The 17,883-nt window shown below is 39.9% G+C and overlaps 3 protein-coding genes across 3 annotated transcripts; 1 reads left to right on the top strand and 2 right to left on the bottom strand.

Moving 5' to 3' along the window:
- Positions 1 to 1,712: 1,712 nt before the first annotated feature.
- On the bottom strand, positions 1,713 to 2,312 carry LOC121054986 (myb-related protein B-like). The gene has a single exon (XM_040526297.1). The coding sequence runs from the start codon at positions 2,310 to 2,312 to the stop codon at positions 1,713 to 1,715; it is 600 nt and encodes a 199-aa protein (XP_040382231.1).
- Positions 2,313 to 7,480: 5,168 nt separating this feature from the next.
- Positions 7,481 to 8,490, top strand: LOC102721944 (photosystem I reaction center subunit IV, chloroplastic-like). Its single transcript, XM_006658444.3, has 3 exons — positions 7,481 to 7,864; positions 7,952 to 8,017; positions 8,148 to 8,490. Exons 1-3 carry the CDS (start codon positions 7,562 to 7,564, stop codon positions 8,250 to 8,252), a joined length of 474 nt encoding a protein of 157 aa, XP_006658507.2. The 5' UTR covers positions 7,481 to 7,561; the 3' UTR covers positions 8,253 to 8,490.
- Positions 8,491 to 9,647: 1,157 nt separating this feature from the next.
- LOC102722233 (ribosome biogenesis protein BOP1 homolog) lies at positions 9,648 to 17,568 on the bottom strand. Its single transcript, XM_006658445.3, has 17 exons — positions 17,249 to 17,568; positions 17,032 to 17,130; positions 16,783 to 16,937; positions 16,091 to 16,208; positions 15,585 to 15,686; positions 14,899 to 15,058; positions 14,487 to 14,595; positions 14,304 to 14,406; positions 14,025 to 14,175; positions 13,112 to 13,244; positions 12,921 to 13,027; positions 12,763 to 12,833; positions 12,617 to 12,677; positions 11,839 to 12,066; positions 11,579 to 11,663; positions 10,488 to 10,666; positions 9,648 to 10,045 (listed from the first exon to the last, which is right to left on the bottom strand). Exons 1-17 carry the CDS (start codon positions 17,336 to 17,338, stop codon positions 9,960 to 9,962), a joined length of 2,037 nt encoding a protein of 678 aa, XP_006658508.1. The 5' UTR covers positions 17,339 to 17,568; the 3' UTR covers positions 9,648 to 9,959.
- Between the last annotated feature and the right edge of the window lie 315 nt (positions 17,569 to 17,883).

A 17,883-nucleotide genomic window follows, 5' to 3' on the forward strand; every position in this document is an offset into this window, starting at 1 on the left:
ACGGTTCAAGGCTTCACACAGTGGCACGAAATGAACATAGTATATATAACTTCGCACTAACTTAGTACAGTATATACTATGAAACTAACAGATAAACTAACAAGGATTTGTTACCTTTCGTTTGCTTTTGAAGACGGGGCGGGGCGTCAGATCGAGGCTAGCAGTCCAAACGTCGCCGCCGCCGGAGACGTAGCCGAAACACGACAACTTCGTATTCACGCGGAGTCGCGGACGGCGGAACGGCGGACGCGGTCGCGGGAGCTCGGGAGTCGCCGGTCAGTGACAGCCTCGCGCCGGCGCCGGCGCCGACGTGCCCTCGCGGAGCCTGACCGCCGGACTTCTCAGCTATACATGGGTCGTGCTTGAGCAGGCACGGCCCAAATCGGCCCGATGTATCTTTGGGCTGTGCTTGGGCCTTGCCATCGCCACTGCGTGCCACACGGCCCGGCACGAATAGCAGGTCGTGTAGGCACGAAGCACGACGGGCCGGGCCGTGCTAGCCCGGCACGGCCCAAGTCCCTGCTCTAACCGGGCTCACCCACGCCTTCGTGCACTTCACGTCGGGATGATCGCCACGTGCGCACGCTTCAGATCGGACGGGGCGGGTGATGGGGAGCCAACGCGGGTGATGGGGAGCTCTGCATGTGAGGAAATGACGCTATTGATGTAGGAAGCAATGCAGCAGAATTAAGAAAGAATACAAATACACTAGCTGCTGCTGCTTCATCCTCCTCCTCTTCTTGGGAATGCTTTTTGAAAGTTCTATTTTTTAAACCGAAATGTCGAGATTTCCATCAGATATGAGCTGACAGCAGAGAGAATTTGCATCAACATATTAGTTTCGAATCTTTCCTCTTTCAAATACACTCGTCCGTAGTGAGAGAAAGCACAAACACACACGTTGGGCTAATTTCTAGCTTAATTATACAACTTTTGGAGGTTCTTGCGAGCTCGGCCAGGTGGCCTTCTCTGCCAAACCTGCTGCGACTGCGAGCATGGCAGCGCCTCGGGGTCCTTCGTGACGGTGGTTTGGGCCTAGCCCATGCACCGCAAAAGCCGTCTTCGGGCTGGATGAAAAGGCCCACGGCCCAAGAAAAAGAGAGCAACAATCGCAGAAATTTAATTCAACTTTGAACTACTTTTATTTATTGAATATTTAGTCTGTTTCTCTGTAATTTTTATTATAAATCCTATTAGTAAATTTCGATGCAATGAATACAACAAAAATATCCATAGCATTCTGGTCCAATTAATTAATTAACTTTATTTTCTGTTAATTAGCACTTGACCAAAGCACAAATAATTTCGTTATGAGCTCGTTTTCACTTACGATTTAGGCTTAGAGAAAAAAAATCGGGCTACTACAAGTGTTTTGTATAGTAGTGATAGTCATGGTATTTATTAGAAAGAAAACTATTCGTGTCTCTCGTCCCCGCACGTTGCTCGAAAGCTTGAACATCCGGTGACGTTCTCCACAGCCTCAACTGCCGGTTAATATAGGGAATCTTTTTCAAAAAAAAAATCGTAACCATTTGGATTACACAAAAAATCGAGGGAGCATTCCACAAGGATAAAAACACAATATGAAAATGAAAAACGAATAATTCAGGGAAGATGAATTTGTAAAATGAATGTTTTGTCCAACCAATTGCGACACTTCATACAGCTAAATCAACAAACTAATTCCATGCTACGCTAGTCTGCAGTTTGTGTCAGATTTCCATGCAAGCGAACCCTAGCTCGAGGCTTCCGGCCAGAGCAGCACCCATCGGTTGGTCCTGCGCAAGGCTGCAAGAAGCGAAGCTCGACGCGAGAGCGTCGGCTAGGGCGAGACGACGAGGCGACTCCGACTGCTCATCCACGCTTTCCAGCATGTCGTCGGCGTCCTCGGCGAGCAGCTCCTTCCTGGCGGCGGTTGCGGCAGCAGCGGGGAAGCCGCTACGCCGGAGCTCCTTCCAGCGGCGCTTCATGATGCGCGAGCTGCGGCCGTACACCGCGCGGCCGATCTCCTTCCAGCGGTCGCCGAGGCGGTAGTGGAGGCGCAGGAGCTCGTCGTCGTCGCGGGCGGTGAAGGGGCGGTGGTACACGTCGCGGGCGAGGTGGTGGCGCCACCTGTCGCGGCAGGACCTGGCGGAGCGGCGGGGCATGCTCCTGGCGATCCGGCTCCAGCGCCGGAAGGCGTTCTCCTTGGCGAGCCTCTGCAGCTGCGCGTCTTCCTCCGGCGTCCACGCCGGCGGAAGCCTGAGGCGGACGATGCACCTCGGGCGCGGAGCAGGAAGCGGCGGCGGCGTCGTCATCTCCTCCTGATGCATCTCGACCTCTGTCTCCGTGGGACGATGGACCCGGCGCTGAGGGTGTTTCGGAAGAACCGACGTAGGAGCTACGGCGACGAGACGATCGATCGAGAGAGCTCCTGATGGAGGAACAAGAGAGGACCCTGCAGCTTATATAGCTCTCCTTTGCTCATTCGTAGACGAGGAAATCGAAATCGGAATCCTAGTGCTTAAATTAATCGGAAACCGAGTCGGAATTAATTAATATGCATCGGAGTGCTCAATTGAATCGCAGGGCTTAACTAATTAGCTTAGCTTGTACGTACGCTCATCATCTCATGCAGGGATATGCATGCATTACGACGTACAACTAGGGTCGCAATGGACAAGAGTAAGTCCCGAAGTTCTTTCGCAACCCTATTTAATACTTAAAATGTTTTTAGCTCAAAAATCTATATAATTTTATTTTCAACCCGCGGTCCTTAAATTTTATAAACAAAATAGTTAGGCCCATTAGCATCCCAACGTACAACCAATCGCATGGATCTGTTTTGGGAGTTCCAAGAAGCCCAGTATTGCAGGCATTATGTGACAGCCATTTGAATTCAGTCGGATTTTTTTACTGAAAATTTCAATTGCAGAACTCATTTGGCAAGTTCAGCCTAAATTCATACATGAAAAAATTTAATGAAAAATATGGATGCAGAAGTCAGCCAGCATCCACGTGCCAGTTTTTTTTTTCATTTTTTCTAAAAAAACCTCCATGCATGTGTGCGTCATGTCACCACCCATATGGTTCTTGATGTAATTCCAAGACAACTTAGATTTCACCAGAAAGGTAACTAGACATTCAGTTGAATGGCTTTTTGTGTGTTGAAAAAGATCCAATTCAGTTTATACTAGGGTTCCACTTCCTGTTTTTACCGTCCCTATCAGGGTAACCGTTAGCGTGGTTACCACACGGTAACCGTGGATGCCGTAAAAACCGCGATGAATTTGAAAATGAAAAATTTGAATTCAAAACCGTGGTAATCGCAGTTATGGCTAATGCTTGCCGAAACAGCGTATGAGAACGGCGGAAACCGTGCAAAACTGCGCGGTTTGCGAAAACCGCAGTTACCGCGAGGAAACCGCGGGGAGAAGAAAATTTAAAAATAAGAAATGTGAGATGTCAAATGCAAAAAAATCTTTAAAAAATCTAAAAAAATACAAAAAAATAAGAAAAATATTTGGTGACTATATTTGTGACATTTAGGACATGTTATAGGGAAAAAAAAAATTGACATGACCTTTTCTAAATTCTTGACATTGCAATATACAAACATATCCCGTCATCACCCTTCATCAAATAATTCACATCAATAACGAGTAACAATAACTTCATTTAATAGTGACTCAACATGTACATATAATTTTCCTCCATGCATATTACGAACAAAACTATTATGTATGTCGTAACATGCACATATAATTTTCCTCTATGCATATTTTTCCTATATCCATCATTGTATATTTCTATTTCAATATTATGTACATTGTGTGTCTAATGCAAATTAATAGTGACTCAACAACAAAATATTATTAACCATCTTCTTATGAAATATTATTTGCAATAGGCTATTTTTTTAATTTTTTTTCTTCGAATTTTTTGTTATGATTTTTAATGACGCCAAAAAAACACATTTTTCATGAATTTCTTTGACAAAACTATACTATATATGAACCTATACAACATATTTTTTCCATTAAATTTCCTCAAAAATTTTAAATTCTCCTCAAATTTAAACTCAAAACAGCGGCGGTTACCGCGGTAAGGAAACCCTGGTTTATACTATTGCTCTCCATAAATGTCATTCTCAGTATTTTGTTCTACTGATGTTATACATTTCCTGTCAATATGGTAGATTGGTCGATCATTGGAATGGATGGACTAAATCCTTCTTGATGTTTTCTGAGTGTTGTTAATTCGTTGGATACTACATGATCAAATATAGTTGTTGAATGTTGATTTGGTGGTGTATATATATTTACCTGCAGAAAACTTTTTATCCATGTCCCTACCATCATTTCTCTATGATGAGGTTTTGTTGTTTTTTTCTTCAACCAGGCCTTCTGTTGTTCTTTAGTTATTTTCTAGTGATGTGTGCCTTCTGCTTCTCCTTTGGATCGTTTTTAGTATCAACAATGCTTAATTAGATAACTGTTTGTAGTTTCAATAGTTATGCTTTATCTTTTGAATCCGAATAAGTAAGCTATAAGCTCATATTCCCAAAACATTTGCTATCAAAAATATAGGAAAAACTTTGTACACTCCACCAAGGAGTGATGCCATGATAAATGTGGCTCTTATCTCTGCCCTGGTGATTCATCCCAAACTAATTAAACTATGACCTGGCTCTTCTCCAACAACAACCTCGTATTGATCTACTTTTAGGAAAAGCCAGTTTAGATACATCCAGTATTCTCGCCAACTTTAGCACATTGACAACTATTTCTTATCTTTGTTATGCAGAGTTAATGGTTAAAAGTTTCCAATCCAATGATATGCTCATCCATTTCTTCCCTGAAGTGCATTTTTCATAATTTCAACAAGCAAAGTTCACTATAGTATCACAACTAACTAGCTTCAATAAAAAATCAGCACCTTTTAGCGTGGATATTTCTTTTCTCCTATTTGATATAGGAGAAATGCCATAAGTTCTCAAAAGCACTATAATTTTGAATTAATGTGAGAGATTAGTAATATAACTTTGCTTTGGGATTGTACAAATTGCTGTTGTTAATATGTCAATTTCAAATTATTGTCATTACCAAACAATTATTTTCATTGTTGCTTCATCTCTTTCTTAGGTTGTATTTAGTTGTTGGTTAACTGGTTGTATTTAGTTGTTGGTTAACTAACTCACATGGAAAACATAGCAATAGATTTATATATGATTAATTAATTAATTATTAGCATTAAAAATCTTGAAAATGGATTGTTATGATTTTTTAATACAACTTTCCAATATATTTTTCAATAAGCAAACCATTTATCAGTTCAAAAGGTGTGTGCGCAAAAGACGAGAGAATATAGGTTGGGAAGAGGGATAGCCCAAAAGGCCTTAGTGTTGAAGGATTAATGGTAAGTTCTCACTACGAAATCTTTGTCATGGTTTATATTTTGTCATGAACAATTACCGTTGCAAGTGATTTATTTAATGAAAAACAGTTTGAAAATATTTGTAGGTCAAGTTGCAATATATGTGATGAGAAATGGTTGGTTTATCGATTTTTATGTTGGTGACTTGATGTCAATCTTCGTCAAATGGGAGCAAGACTAGGCTTAGTGAGTAGCAAAGGTCTAGACAAAAGGGTCAATATCGGTCAATGAATTAAGAAGGAGATGAGGTGCAAAAGGGTTAAGCATGTTGGATAGCAAGGTTAGACAAAAGGTAGAATACGGTGGGTGGATACCATATGGGAGAGTTGTTCATGATGGACTTCACAAGTTGTATTATACTACTAGAGAAAACCCCCTTTAGCAATACATATATGTATGGCTAAAAGTTCAAATAAGTATTACTAGGGTCTACACTAACACATTCAAAATACATTGTCTTTGCTGTTGTTGCTAACATCAATTACAACACATGCCCAACTGTTGGTAATATGTGACAAAGCGTGGCTAGTTAGCAATAAAGAAGATAAGTTGCAGCGATATATTTATGCGTTGTTAATTTTAATGATGGACAGTTTTATATATAACCCTTGCAATGGATACAATCAAGTTGCTTATACGGTTATAAATATTGCAATATGGATAACTATCCATATTAGCTGGCATTCGACTATTTTATTTCTGTTGCCTTAGGGACAAACGAACTCAAAGCATAGACAAATTCCAAAAGTCTAATCAATCATAATTACCATTTGTATATTAAATATAAAATTTTGCATTACAAAAATAATTATCCTCATAATTCATGACAATAAATATGTTGTCCAGAACATCATATGCAATGAAAACACAATCTAAACTATATACACAAAACATCTCTAATTGCCACCAATCTTCGCCATGGAGCCATATCCCTTCCGGTCACCATCTTCCCTACTAATCAACTGTTCTCGTCAACCTAGAAAACAAAAGAAAATATATAACTATTCATGCACCATCAAGTTAAAAATAGATCATATCTGTGAAGTAAGAAATTAAAAACTAGCATCGTACCATAATTGTAGGCCACACAATGTCAAGTCCTACAACATTACCAATAACTTACGGCAACGGCAGTGGCAAGGGCCACATTTTTATTTCGATTTTTCCAGCTTTTTAAGTAAACTCTAGTTCCAATCTATTGCTTAAATACATATCCACTAGCATCGTTTGTTACACATCAAGAAATTTATGTATCGAAAACAATCACAGTAAGAACTTTGGCATGGATTGAATTGTTAGTGATAAAGTCCATCATGTTGCACCGTTGTTGATGGTGTTGCTAAAGCTTATTGGCTCCACTAGCTTTTGCATAAGTTACTCTAACAATATTAGCATGGTATATCTTTTAACCAATGTTATAATCGGCTTGCACTTCACTATTAGAAGATGATGTCAGCATAGTTCGTGTCCTCCACATGTCAACTACTTGATATATTAAAATCTTCACCAATGATACGCCGACACCTATCTTTTTAGAGTTTCGTTCCAGTCCAAACATTGGCTGCAGAAACAATCAGCCTTGTCATTCTTTCTTTGGTTCGTACTCCTCCCAAATAATCTCGGTTCTGTTGCTATAAACCGGTTAAGTGCTTCCACTTACGGATGACATCTACATATACATATATCTCCGAGATCAATCCAATCATCGTATTTAGCTATCTCCGCAATTGAGTTATACTCACATCACATATACAGTGGTCGATGATCCTCATTTTGGTCCAAGCAAAATATCTCTCGGATGGACGGTTCCTCCCATGCGTTGCCAAAATACACATGTCACTCAGAAAAACACACACGTACATACCCGAGATGATGCAGTGATATCAAATGCTAAACTCGCGATCTCCACTTATGGCGCCGGATCCATCCCATGGCCGCCAGGTTATCCACATCATCCGCACCGGTGGATAAGGTGCGCCACGCGGCGCCGCCCGACTCGCCGAAATCCACCCGGCGTCCCGCCCCGCGCTTGCGCTGCAGATAATCCCCCCGCGCCATTTTACGCCTCACTCTCTCTCGCTCTCTCGCCTCCACTTCGACCCCAAGCTTAAGCTTAAGCTACCCACACGCGCACGCGGCGACGCCGATGGCGAGCACCAACATGGCGTCGGCCACCGCGAGGTTCCTGCTGGCGGCCGCCGGTGGCAACGCGGGCGGCGTCGGCGTCGGCGTGACGACGAGCGGCGGCGGGCCCGGCCGCGTGAGCTTCGCGGCTCCGGCGGGCAGCAGGACCGTCGGGAGGAGGCTGGTGGTGGTCCGCGCCGAGGAGGAGGCAGCGGCGCCGCCGCCCGCGGAGGAGGAGAAGCCGGCGGAGGCCGAGGCGGCCGTGGCGACCAAGGAGCCCGCCGCCGCCAAGCCGCCTCCCATTGGCCCCAAGAGGGGCACCAAGGTGCGTCCCAATATCTTCCCCAACATATAATATGTTCTTGTTTCGATTGAATTAAAGTTATCAAATCGCTCGCCATGGATGCATCAGGTGAAGATCCTGAGGAGGGAGTCCTACTGGTACAACGGCACTGGCTCCGTCGTCACCGTCGATCAGGTACCACTAATTCCATCATCAAAAATTCTCATAATCTCATAGCAAATTCAGCGCAATCCTCATACAAATCGAACAACAAAGCAAAAGCAAGAAAATATTTTAACCAAAGCAAACATTGGCACGCGTGCAGGACCCGAACACGCGCTACCCGGTGGTGGTCCGGTTCGCCAAGGTGAACTACGCCGGCGTGTCGACCAACAACTACGCCCTGGACGAGATCCAGGAGGTGAAATGAAATGATCTGCGTAATCGGGCAGCAAGAGATGGATTTCGTCGACAGCAAAGAATCATCATCTCGAGAGATTGATTTACGGACTGAGGGAGGAATGTCGTGGGAGAAATCAGTTGGTCGAGCTTGTGTGTATTAGTGTAATGGTGGTCTCTTCTTTATAATCGTATAATACTATGTAATGCTTGCCTACTTCCTCGTGGACTGGATACTCCCTTGCTTATAACCATTGTATTCTTTCTTCTTCGACCGACCTTTAGTACATGCACATAAGTTACCTTACGTAGCATATGTTCTTACAAAGTAGTTGGAGCTAAATATTTAAAAAAAATTATAAATAAAACTTTTATATATGTATTCTCAGTGATCTAAAAGTCAAAACGGAAAATAAACCTTAGTGAAAAAAATCTTACAGTGAACACTAAATTTAAGATTGTAAATATAAGAGTAAATTATGTTCACGGTACATGAACTTGTATGGTGGGTGCAAATAGATCAATAACTTACAAATTGTTTATTCCGACACAATAACTTCGCTAATTCGTGCAAACTTGAGTCAAAACGATCTACACAAGCAAAATTGATTGAATATGATACATCATGATATGTAATTATGGTTACACATCAAAATGTTATACTAAAAATGTATTATTATCATTATCATCATGGGGTAATTTCAAGATATAGACCAACCGAAGAAAATAATAAATTATTTTTTAAGATATAGATTAGAAACGTCTAATCATAGAAATACACTTTCAATGATATAGAGTGTCTGAACATGAACATAAAAACTAAAATGATAATTTACAAATAAATATTATAAAATAGACATTAGACGAGCTATATAGAAATTATTTATCCAAAGATATGAAATAAATTCTCTATCTAAACATGAAAAATAAACTTGTGCACATCTAATTTAGCTTTTTATTTGAATTTAAAATAAGATCTCCAAATCACAATCATATGTGTATGTCATTAGTGTACACTTATTTAGAGCAATTTTACTTGGGTAGATCATTTTGGTCTGATTCGCACTAACCAAATTATTGTATCAAAGTAAGTAATTTACAAGTTATATCTATTTACACACACCACGTAAGTTCATATATCGTGAGCGTAATTTACGGTAAATTTAAATTTTGGATTATAAGCATAAATGAAACAAAAGGTGGTTGTGACCTGTGAGGCTGAGAGATGACACCAGACTTTTCACTAGCTTGGAAGAATTTCTAATGTGACTCGTACAAAAGCAGGGAAGAAAGAGAAGCATAGATGAGTTCTGGAAGGGTCTAGAAGATGCGTGCATCCAAGCTTACAAAGCCATGACCAAAGTGGAAAACTGAACACAGACTACAAAAGCTAGTGTCAGTACAAAACCTCTTTTCGACAAGCATGTTAAAACTTGTAGACCTGTGGCATAAATTATAAAGTATTTTTCCTGGTACACAGCTACCTTTTGCCTTGACTCTGGTCCCCGGCACATTCTGCCTGTCTCACTGTTTCTACAGAACTACAATAACAATAGGGTACAGCAAATAACTTGAAACAAAATTTAGGCAGCAAAAATGGCTCAGCACGTGCATCTTTGCCACAAGCCACATACCCTGGCTCCAGTTAAGGGCATGGCACAATACGCCGTCCATTATCGTATACGAGCCCGTTGAAAGACCAGACATGTTGCATTGATTCGATGATTTTACAGCATCTTTAATCGCAATAAAGCCTAATGACAGAGTCAGCACCAGCAGTGAACAACCAAGGCTGTCTTGGGTGGAATTTGCAATCCAAAACTCCTGCACACCAACAACAGCACAGCTGATGATTAGAAATTGTCCCTAAAATTATTTGAATTAATCAGCAGGAAAATTATGTGAGTTGAACATTATTGATATCCTTCCAAGGATTTTTACTAATTCAATAGTAATCATAATATCATGAAAAAAAAACCATGAAACTTCTTTCGAAAAGGAAAGGGGAGAACTAAACTAAATGTTTCTATGAACACAATGCGATGAAATATGTACTGCTACCAATCATTATCATCAATTTGCATTAACACATTAACACAGTTCTGATTGCTCCATCAACTCAACTCAATATTGACTTAATTATTTAGGAATAGATGCGGTTAGTACACTTTAACAACAAAAAACTAACTAAATCATAGTATTTAAAGATATATGTACATGCAGGACATGTTAGAGAATGCAAATAAAAAGATATGGATATACTTACCTCTTCCATCTGAACTCGAGTGACCACGAAGAATTTCCAGTGGTACGATAAGTGGGTTTTGGTTGAGATCTGAATAGACCATTCCATGAAATACATAGGCCGTACAATCCTCTGAGGATGATGCAAAAAGAGGATATTTCCGGTGAAAGGTAACATTAGTGATATCCTTCGAGTGGTTCCTGAAATTAAGCAAATGAGTTACACTAGCGCAAAAAGAAATATTGGATTTCAAAAGAATATAAGACATAATAATGTGATCTGAACTATGAAAAAGAGAAGTCATATTCGAACAACAAACAATACCCAATACCTTGACTAACTGGAAATCCTTTTTGAGAAAATATGGATTATGGAAGGTGTAAATGAGTAAACAGAAAGGGAAGACATTCTTGAGTAGTAACTAGTAGTTATCTTCTCTCAGAGATTCATTATAACCATTAAAAGCTAGACAGTTTTCCCTTTAAATTCATATCAAAGCATAATTCATTGGAGCAGAGACTGCACCATGTAGAAAGGCATTGGTCATAGACTGTAGCTTATTTTGCTTGGTTTAGAATTAAGAGAAGCTCTTGACCATTTCAAATTTAAATGCTGAAAACAAGGACAAAAATTGTACTTAGTGGAAATGTTGAAGGTTGCAGAGAATTTTCTTCATACAGGAATATTTTCCTGACAAGAATGACATCAAGCAGGAAAACATGATGTGGCCCATGCTGTCCATAGCATTGCTAAATTATTTGATATATAATAGCACTTTGAAATACAGAATATGGAAATGTTAATTTAGCAGAACAAAAACTTATCAAACAATGATAGGACAAAAAATAATGATAAAATAAATTGACAGATTTAATTTAAGCTTCTTTTTTGGAGGAAAAGATATTAAGCTTTTGGATGAACTCCAAGTTCATCTTACAACCATTACATATAAAAGGAACTTTCACTCCATTCTGACAAGGAATAAGAGCATATTAATTTAGCATGTAAGAAAATAACAGTGTTCATGATACTTGTGATGCAATTTATCGGAAAACAGAAATTTAAAACAAGTTTCCTGATAAAGATGTTTAAAGATAAGACAAGAATCATACTTTAATGTCTTGTATGGACGCGTGGATAGATCAGTATCGAACCAACACAATTTACCATCTTTGCTGCCCACAATAACATTATCACCTAAATGGAAGAATTGTAAAGTAAGCACAGCACAAACCAACTCAATAGTGATGCACTAATGCTAATATGAGCCAGTGATTTATTGCTTAGGACAACGAAACGTGAAACAACTCTGGCACCGAAAATCTAGCAAATAGTTAATTACGTAGTACCACACAGCGAACATATAACTTACCACCAGGATGGATCGAGATAGAGGAAATCTCACGAACACCTGACTCCAACTTCTTGACTAACTGTGCCTTCTGGAGATCATAAACCTGAACAAATTTCTTAGTGGCCACAAAGAACATCTTTTGACTTGGATGAAACACAGCTGCAATAGGAAGGCCTGGCAATTTACGGAAAGGATGATGCGAATGCTTCTTAGAGAGCTGATGCAATAGTACAGCTCTTGAATCACGTAGGGAGGAATTAAGGAATAAACTTGAAAGAGTACATTCAAAATGATAAGTTGGTAACAAAGCTATGCATACCCACTATAAGATGACATGGAATAGAAACAAGAAAGAGCATCTGCCCTTCCCTAAACAAAGAACATATCTAATTTATACATGGCCATTGCTGTAGACAGTAAGCTGATACTCCCTCCAGCTGGCAAATAATTACTTCCAAGAATTCATGCAGTAAAAACATATTTGTTTTCACCAAAAGTTATTGTTTAGAATGTCTAGTACGGTTATATAAAAATGTGACAAATAAGTTCATGCTAAGAAATAACCTCATATCACACTTTGTAACTTTTTCAGGCATATAGCAATTAAATTAATGATTAAAAGTTCTTGTTATTGACTTTAAAAGGACACAAAATGGTACTTTTTTAACTAGTTTCATCAGTCTACTGCTTGCAGTGGAAGTCTGAGCTAGAAAAAAAATCTCTTTTAATATTGTTATTCTGACAAGGTAGCACTCTCAATAAAACAAAACTAGATCACAAGCTTCATAAAGGATATCACTTGGCACGACTGTGGTGAAATAGTCTCCCTTAAAATGCCACTCCACGGTTGACACAGCCTGATCAACAAAGTAGATGGTAAGCAAGGAAAAATAAGAGCTATTAACTGCAAAGAAAATTATATGTCAAGTAATCGTCAGTTACCTTGTGATGAATCAACATGATTCCATCAAAATTTTCATGCTTAACCCACTTAACAGCTGGTTTCTTATCACCTGCAATATAGAAATAGTATGAAGTCAGAAACAGTGAATGAGTTTGTAATACATCAGCAGAATTGCTTGGTTCAGAACTTATCTTACCAGTATCTTCTTCCGGGGCTGATTCATCAATTTGGAGGAGCCCTTTTGTCTTCATTTGAATGTCTTCATCCCCAATCTCAGCATTAAGAAGCAGCAGATCATGGTCTCTGTTTCGAAGAAGATGGAAGTTCAAAATTTAGAATACATAAAGGTCAAAGAAAGGAAAAGCATTCAAGGGTGCATGAGCTTACACAACGGCAGCAAGAATATGCCTATCAGGTGAAGGATTCCACGAAACACGATGGACAACACCACCAACATTCCAAACCTTAATGCAGCGACCAGTTTCAACCTCCCAAACACGAATTGTTCCATCAGATGAACCTATGAAAGAAGTAGATGTAAGTTGTAAGTTGTAACTACAATATACTCATGCCATCAAGTTCAAGATGATGGGATAATTCTACGGAGACAACACAGTTAAGCCCTTTGTGGCATGAACAGATACTGAAAGCTTAATTTATAATCTATTTCAAAATATGGAACCCCTTTTCTACATGGTCTTCAACATTAAGGCAGTCATGGGAATAGCAGTGTTTTTCAACACCTCGTCCATTCATACTATTTCATATCACTAGCTCTTTTATTACACATATCCTTCATATTTTTGTTACATGAAGCACTAAACAGTTTTATATGATTCAAAAAGTAACAGTTAGCTTTACACCAATAGGAGCATATCAAGGTACCAATATATGTCAAGACTAATTAGTGATACTGAGAACTTCATGGATTTGTAGTAAACAAAATATGCTGCACAGTTGAAAAGGTTGGCAGTTTCACTTCCACGATCACTATTGGCTTTTCCAAGGAGTATAGATAGAAACTCATAAAGTTGATCCAAGAAATAAGATTCGCACACGCATCATTCGAATGGTTTCTCCACCATTGCTCAATGGTACAGGGAGCTTGTACAATTCCAAAGCAATTATGAAATTAGTAGATACTGATCAAGGACATGTACAAAAAAACATATCCTTCAAATTTTTGAGTTAGTATCTTGTGTGTTGGTTAATGTCAGATCTTGTAACACTTTAACCATTAGAATATCCTACACATATATATATATGAAAGTGGGTCATAGAAAATGAATATAGTATATACCAGATGCTACCCACTGCCCAGTTGATTCAACTGAAAGAGACTTCACTTGACCATTATGCCCCTTGAATTCAAGATAACATGTTCTTGGGTATGGCCTCAAATCCTTTTTACTGGGTAACTTTGGCTTGAGTGTCTCAGGGTCAATGTTTATCTGCCAGATTATAAATTAATCATCACACTGGAAAATGACAAAAAAATGAAGATCCAAACTGATAAATGGAGGAAATATAATAAATGAACCACATGTCCTCCTGAAAAGAGCATATGGATTCCACTTACACGCTTCTTGCGTGTTCTAGGGCAGAGATAAAGATCTAGACACCGATCAAATCCTTCCCTAAGTGCCTTCTCATATGCAGGTACACTTCTAAGACAATCAAACCTGATAAAACCAACAGCTAAAATGTTAATATTATTAAGACATACATAAGAGAACTCAAAATAACATTGTAGAAACCATACTTTCGTGGAATAAACTTTGGCCTGTCCTCCTCATACATAAGCTGGTACGAATCTATCTCCTCTTGTGTTGGAATGTATTCAACAGAAGGATTATATGACTCTTCATGACCTGAATATGAACATTAATGCCATCATAAGAATAAATAGAACTTCAAATATATGTCATACTCGGCATAAATGTACTTTCCGCGTTACATATTGTAAAACTTTCTAGTCTTGCCTACATTCACCCATTGATCAATTTATATGGTTGCATATGTGTCTAGATTAATTAGCAACCACATGAATCCAGACAAAACTAGAAAGTCTTACATTGTGGAACGGCTAAATAACTTTGCTGGCACGGAAATGTTCATGTCTAATGAACTGTCAAAGAGATTTTTACGAAAAAGTAACACTGTAGGTATAATACCTGGCAAGTTTGGTTTAGGTGCAGGAATGTAGCTCAAGCCTTGCCGCTTATTGTCTGCTGTATCAGTTTCATCCCCCCACAACAGATAAAAGTTAGGCTCCTCTTTTGGCTTATCAAATTTGATCCATCCTTTACGAATGGCTCTGACAAGTTTAACAACCTGCCAAAATGACCACATAAGAACAAGACTATCTGGATGGCAATGCCAACTACTTGATTGTTCATTAGAATGTCTGAAACATGACAGCATGGACGAAAAATTCAAAGCTACTTCAGAGAGATGTTAATAGACAACTCTTATGGACAGTGAGGAACTTGGCATGTATACTCAGCAGATCTTGGACTTTAACTGAAAACAATATCTTCACAACGGAATAAGAGTGTATGTAGCATCATTACAGCCAAACTGCAATTCACACTCATTTCGAATACCAAATGCTGAAACAGTAAACATCCCAATAGAGTCACCATAATAAATCAGGAATTTAATTCACCAAACAAGGTATTTGGGACCTGCCAGCATTCATTTCACTCTGGCAAAAAGAAAATAAACCATTCCAGATAGATTATAGAATATGCATTGATTTTTTAATCAAGTTGAACTCAGTAATAAGACATCCACGCTGTTCTTTATATCTTGCAAAAAGAGTAACTAACAGAAACTTTAAGAAAACTATATGACATACCTTCTTCTGCTCCCACTTCGAGGGCACAAATCGTCTCTTTGGCTCCGGGGCACTAGAAAGTGGATGGCCTTTACCATCATATTCAAACCAATCAACATAATCCTAAATAAGGGTACTAGTCAGTCTATTTCAGTCAAGATACATTATAATAATCATATAGTCGAAAGAACAGTAACATTTCTTGAGAGGTGTTGCAAAGTACAAGTATCTCTTAGTGTTAATCATAGGTATCTCCAAGTGTTTATAGCTCTCAGTAGATGTATACAGATAACTACCATTGAATTTTGCATAGTGAACGCAGATTAATAATTTTTGTAATGGCAAAACTATCAGTATAAATTGGTACAAATATGCCACATGGGATTCTTTTTTAAAATTTATCCGAAAATACACAAAATAGCAGCATGCATATTCATCAATATGAGATTGCCCCCTACAGATAATCATTTCCTAAATAGCTATGAATTTGAGCATTAAATATGTAATATATGTGTTATTGCACATACTGGATATGGATCCACATTTGTGTGCGGAGTCTTTCCCTTCAACAATCTACTAATTATCTTAGCCTCTTCCTTGGTAATCTGCACCTCCTCATCGTTATACTCATCATAAATCTTTCTCCTAAAATTGAACACGATAAAAGCAATGAGAATCATCATTAAATTTGTAAGTAGATTCATAGCCAATTAAGCCAGAATCAGATGATGTGCACAAACAAAGTGCAAGCAAAATGCATTTTCTCATCAATAGAGAGACAATAAAAAATATGGACATTTCAGTTGTAATAATTATCGAGAACCTTCCAGCTCCATTTACTAAAAGAAGATTACCACAGACTCAACATCTTTACGAAATGTTATGCAACAAAAATTTCTAAATGAGTGTTAATACCTGTGGCTACACCTTCTTATCTGAAACCATGATTGAGGTTAAGCTAGTATCTTTTGAGTATGACAAGATTCAGACAATCAAATGACTTAATGAGGACATTCTACCGAAAATGAAAAAAAAAACATAAATAGTGGAAGATCCTGCCAGCATCATCATTTAATCGTACATCCTTTTCATTATGATTCTTATGCAGCAAAATGGAAGTGCTTGTAGATGAGTAATTCAATCCTGGGTTCATCGGGCCTACGCTTTTGCTGCATCAGCTACAGAAAATACACCAACCAAAGTTCTAGCAGCACCATACCAGCTCTTAGCATCATCGGCATTCCTGAGGTAGGCCTCAATTCGGCCCTCCCTATCCCGCTTCTTGATCTTACTCCCAGTGATGTCATAGCCAATGTGCTCCTCATCCTTGTACCATTCCAACGGCACATCGCCTACCGTATTCCGTGGTGCCACCTGCAGACAGCAATTACAACAATAAGCTTTTATTTCAACAGGAAGCCGCAGAGTGACCAATGGATTAAAACCTGAAACAATGGAAGAGTCTCACCTCGTCCTCGGAAGAGTCGCTCTCTTCCGCCGCCGCGGCATCGGGCTCGTCGGACTCGGCGTCGGAGCCTTCGCCGCTGTCCTCGAATGATAGTGACCCCTGCAGCTCGAACCATCGAAGAAGAAGCGTCAATGCATATATCCGCAAAAAAGAAAAAAAAAACAAGCCACACAACGGCTATGGGGAACTCGAAATCCTTCGAAGAGGAGAGCCTCACCTCCTCGTCGTCGTCGGACCAGCTACCCTCGCTCCACGGAGAATCGTCGGCGGAGAGGTCGCTCTCGTGGTCACCGTCGCTATGCCCCATCGTGGCGAGGCCCTGGCGTGGTCAGTCCACGGAGGCAGTGGCGGTGGCGGCGGCGGCGGCAGGCGTAGCTAGTGCAGGGTAGCTAGTGCAGGGTAGCCGCCTACGGGACACGAGGTGAGGGAAGCTGACACTGCCGTGCTGGGCGGTGGCCGCCGAGTAAGTCAGCGTGGACAGGGGAGCCGGGGGTGTGCGGCGGCGCCAGCAGCAGCGGCGGAGTCAGGGGAGAGAAGGTTGTGCGCGCCGCCGGGAGTCCGGGACACCGCGATGCCTCTAAAACCTAGGTCTTAATGGTACAGGCCAGTTTGGCCCACCAACATTGTGGGCCTATCATAAAGGCCCATATGGGTAATGCACGATATTATTATAAGGAATAAGTTCACCGTAGGTTCCTTACGTTAACGCTCAGTTTTAAAATCGTCCCTAAACCCTAATAACAGAAATGTTAAACTCTGAATTTGTGAATCTCGTCTAATAGAGGTCCCTAGGTATTACGGAGGGGTTGTTTTGTTTACGTGGCATGCTAGTAAGCTTGTAGGGATCCACTT

Source organism: Oryza brachyantha, chromosome 7 (genome assembly GCF_000231095.2).
Source record: "Oryza brachyantha chromosome 7, ObraRS2, whole genome shotgun sequence".
In the NCBI taxonomy this organism is placed as follows: domain Eukaryota; kingdom Viridiplantae; phylum Streptophyta; class Magnoliopsida; order Poales; family Poaceae; genus Oryza; species Oryza brachyantha.

What these genes read in the sequence shown, in the direction of transcription:
- LOC102721944 (XM_006658444.3), top strand. Translation starts at nt 7,562, where the DNA reads ATGGCGAGCACCAACATGGCGTCGGCCACCGCGAGGTTCCTGCTGGCG. An exon ending in GCCCCAAGAGGGGCACCAAG is followed by an intron (nt 7,865 to 7,951) that starts GTGCGTCCCAAT and finishes TGGATGCATCAG; the next exon opens with GTGAAGATCCTGAGGAGGGA. An exon ending in CCGTCGTCACCGTCGATCAG is followed by an intron (nt 8,018 to 8,147) that starts GTACCACTAATT and finishes GCACGCGTGCAG; the next exon opens with GACCCGAACACGCGCTACCC.
- LOC121054986 (XM_040526297.1), bottom strand. Translation starts at nt 2,312, where the DNA reads ATGCATCAGGAGGAGATGACGACGCCGCCGCCGCTTCCTGCTCCGCGC.
- LOC102722233 (XM_006658445.3), bottom strand. Translation starts at nt 17,338, where the DNA reads ATGGGGCATAGCGACGGTGACCACGAGAGCGACCTCTCCGCCGACGAT. An exon ending in CGAAGTGGGAGCAGAAGAAG is followed by an intron (nt 15,059 to 15,584) that starts GTATGTCATATA and finishes TCATTTTGGCAG; the next exon opens with GTTGTTAAACTTGTCAGAGC. An exon ending in CCAAAGTTTATTCCACGAAA is followed by an intron (nt 14,407 to 14,486) that starts GTATGGTTTCTA and finishes TGGTTTTATCAG; the next exon opens with GTTTGATTGTCTTAGAAGTG.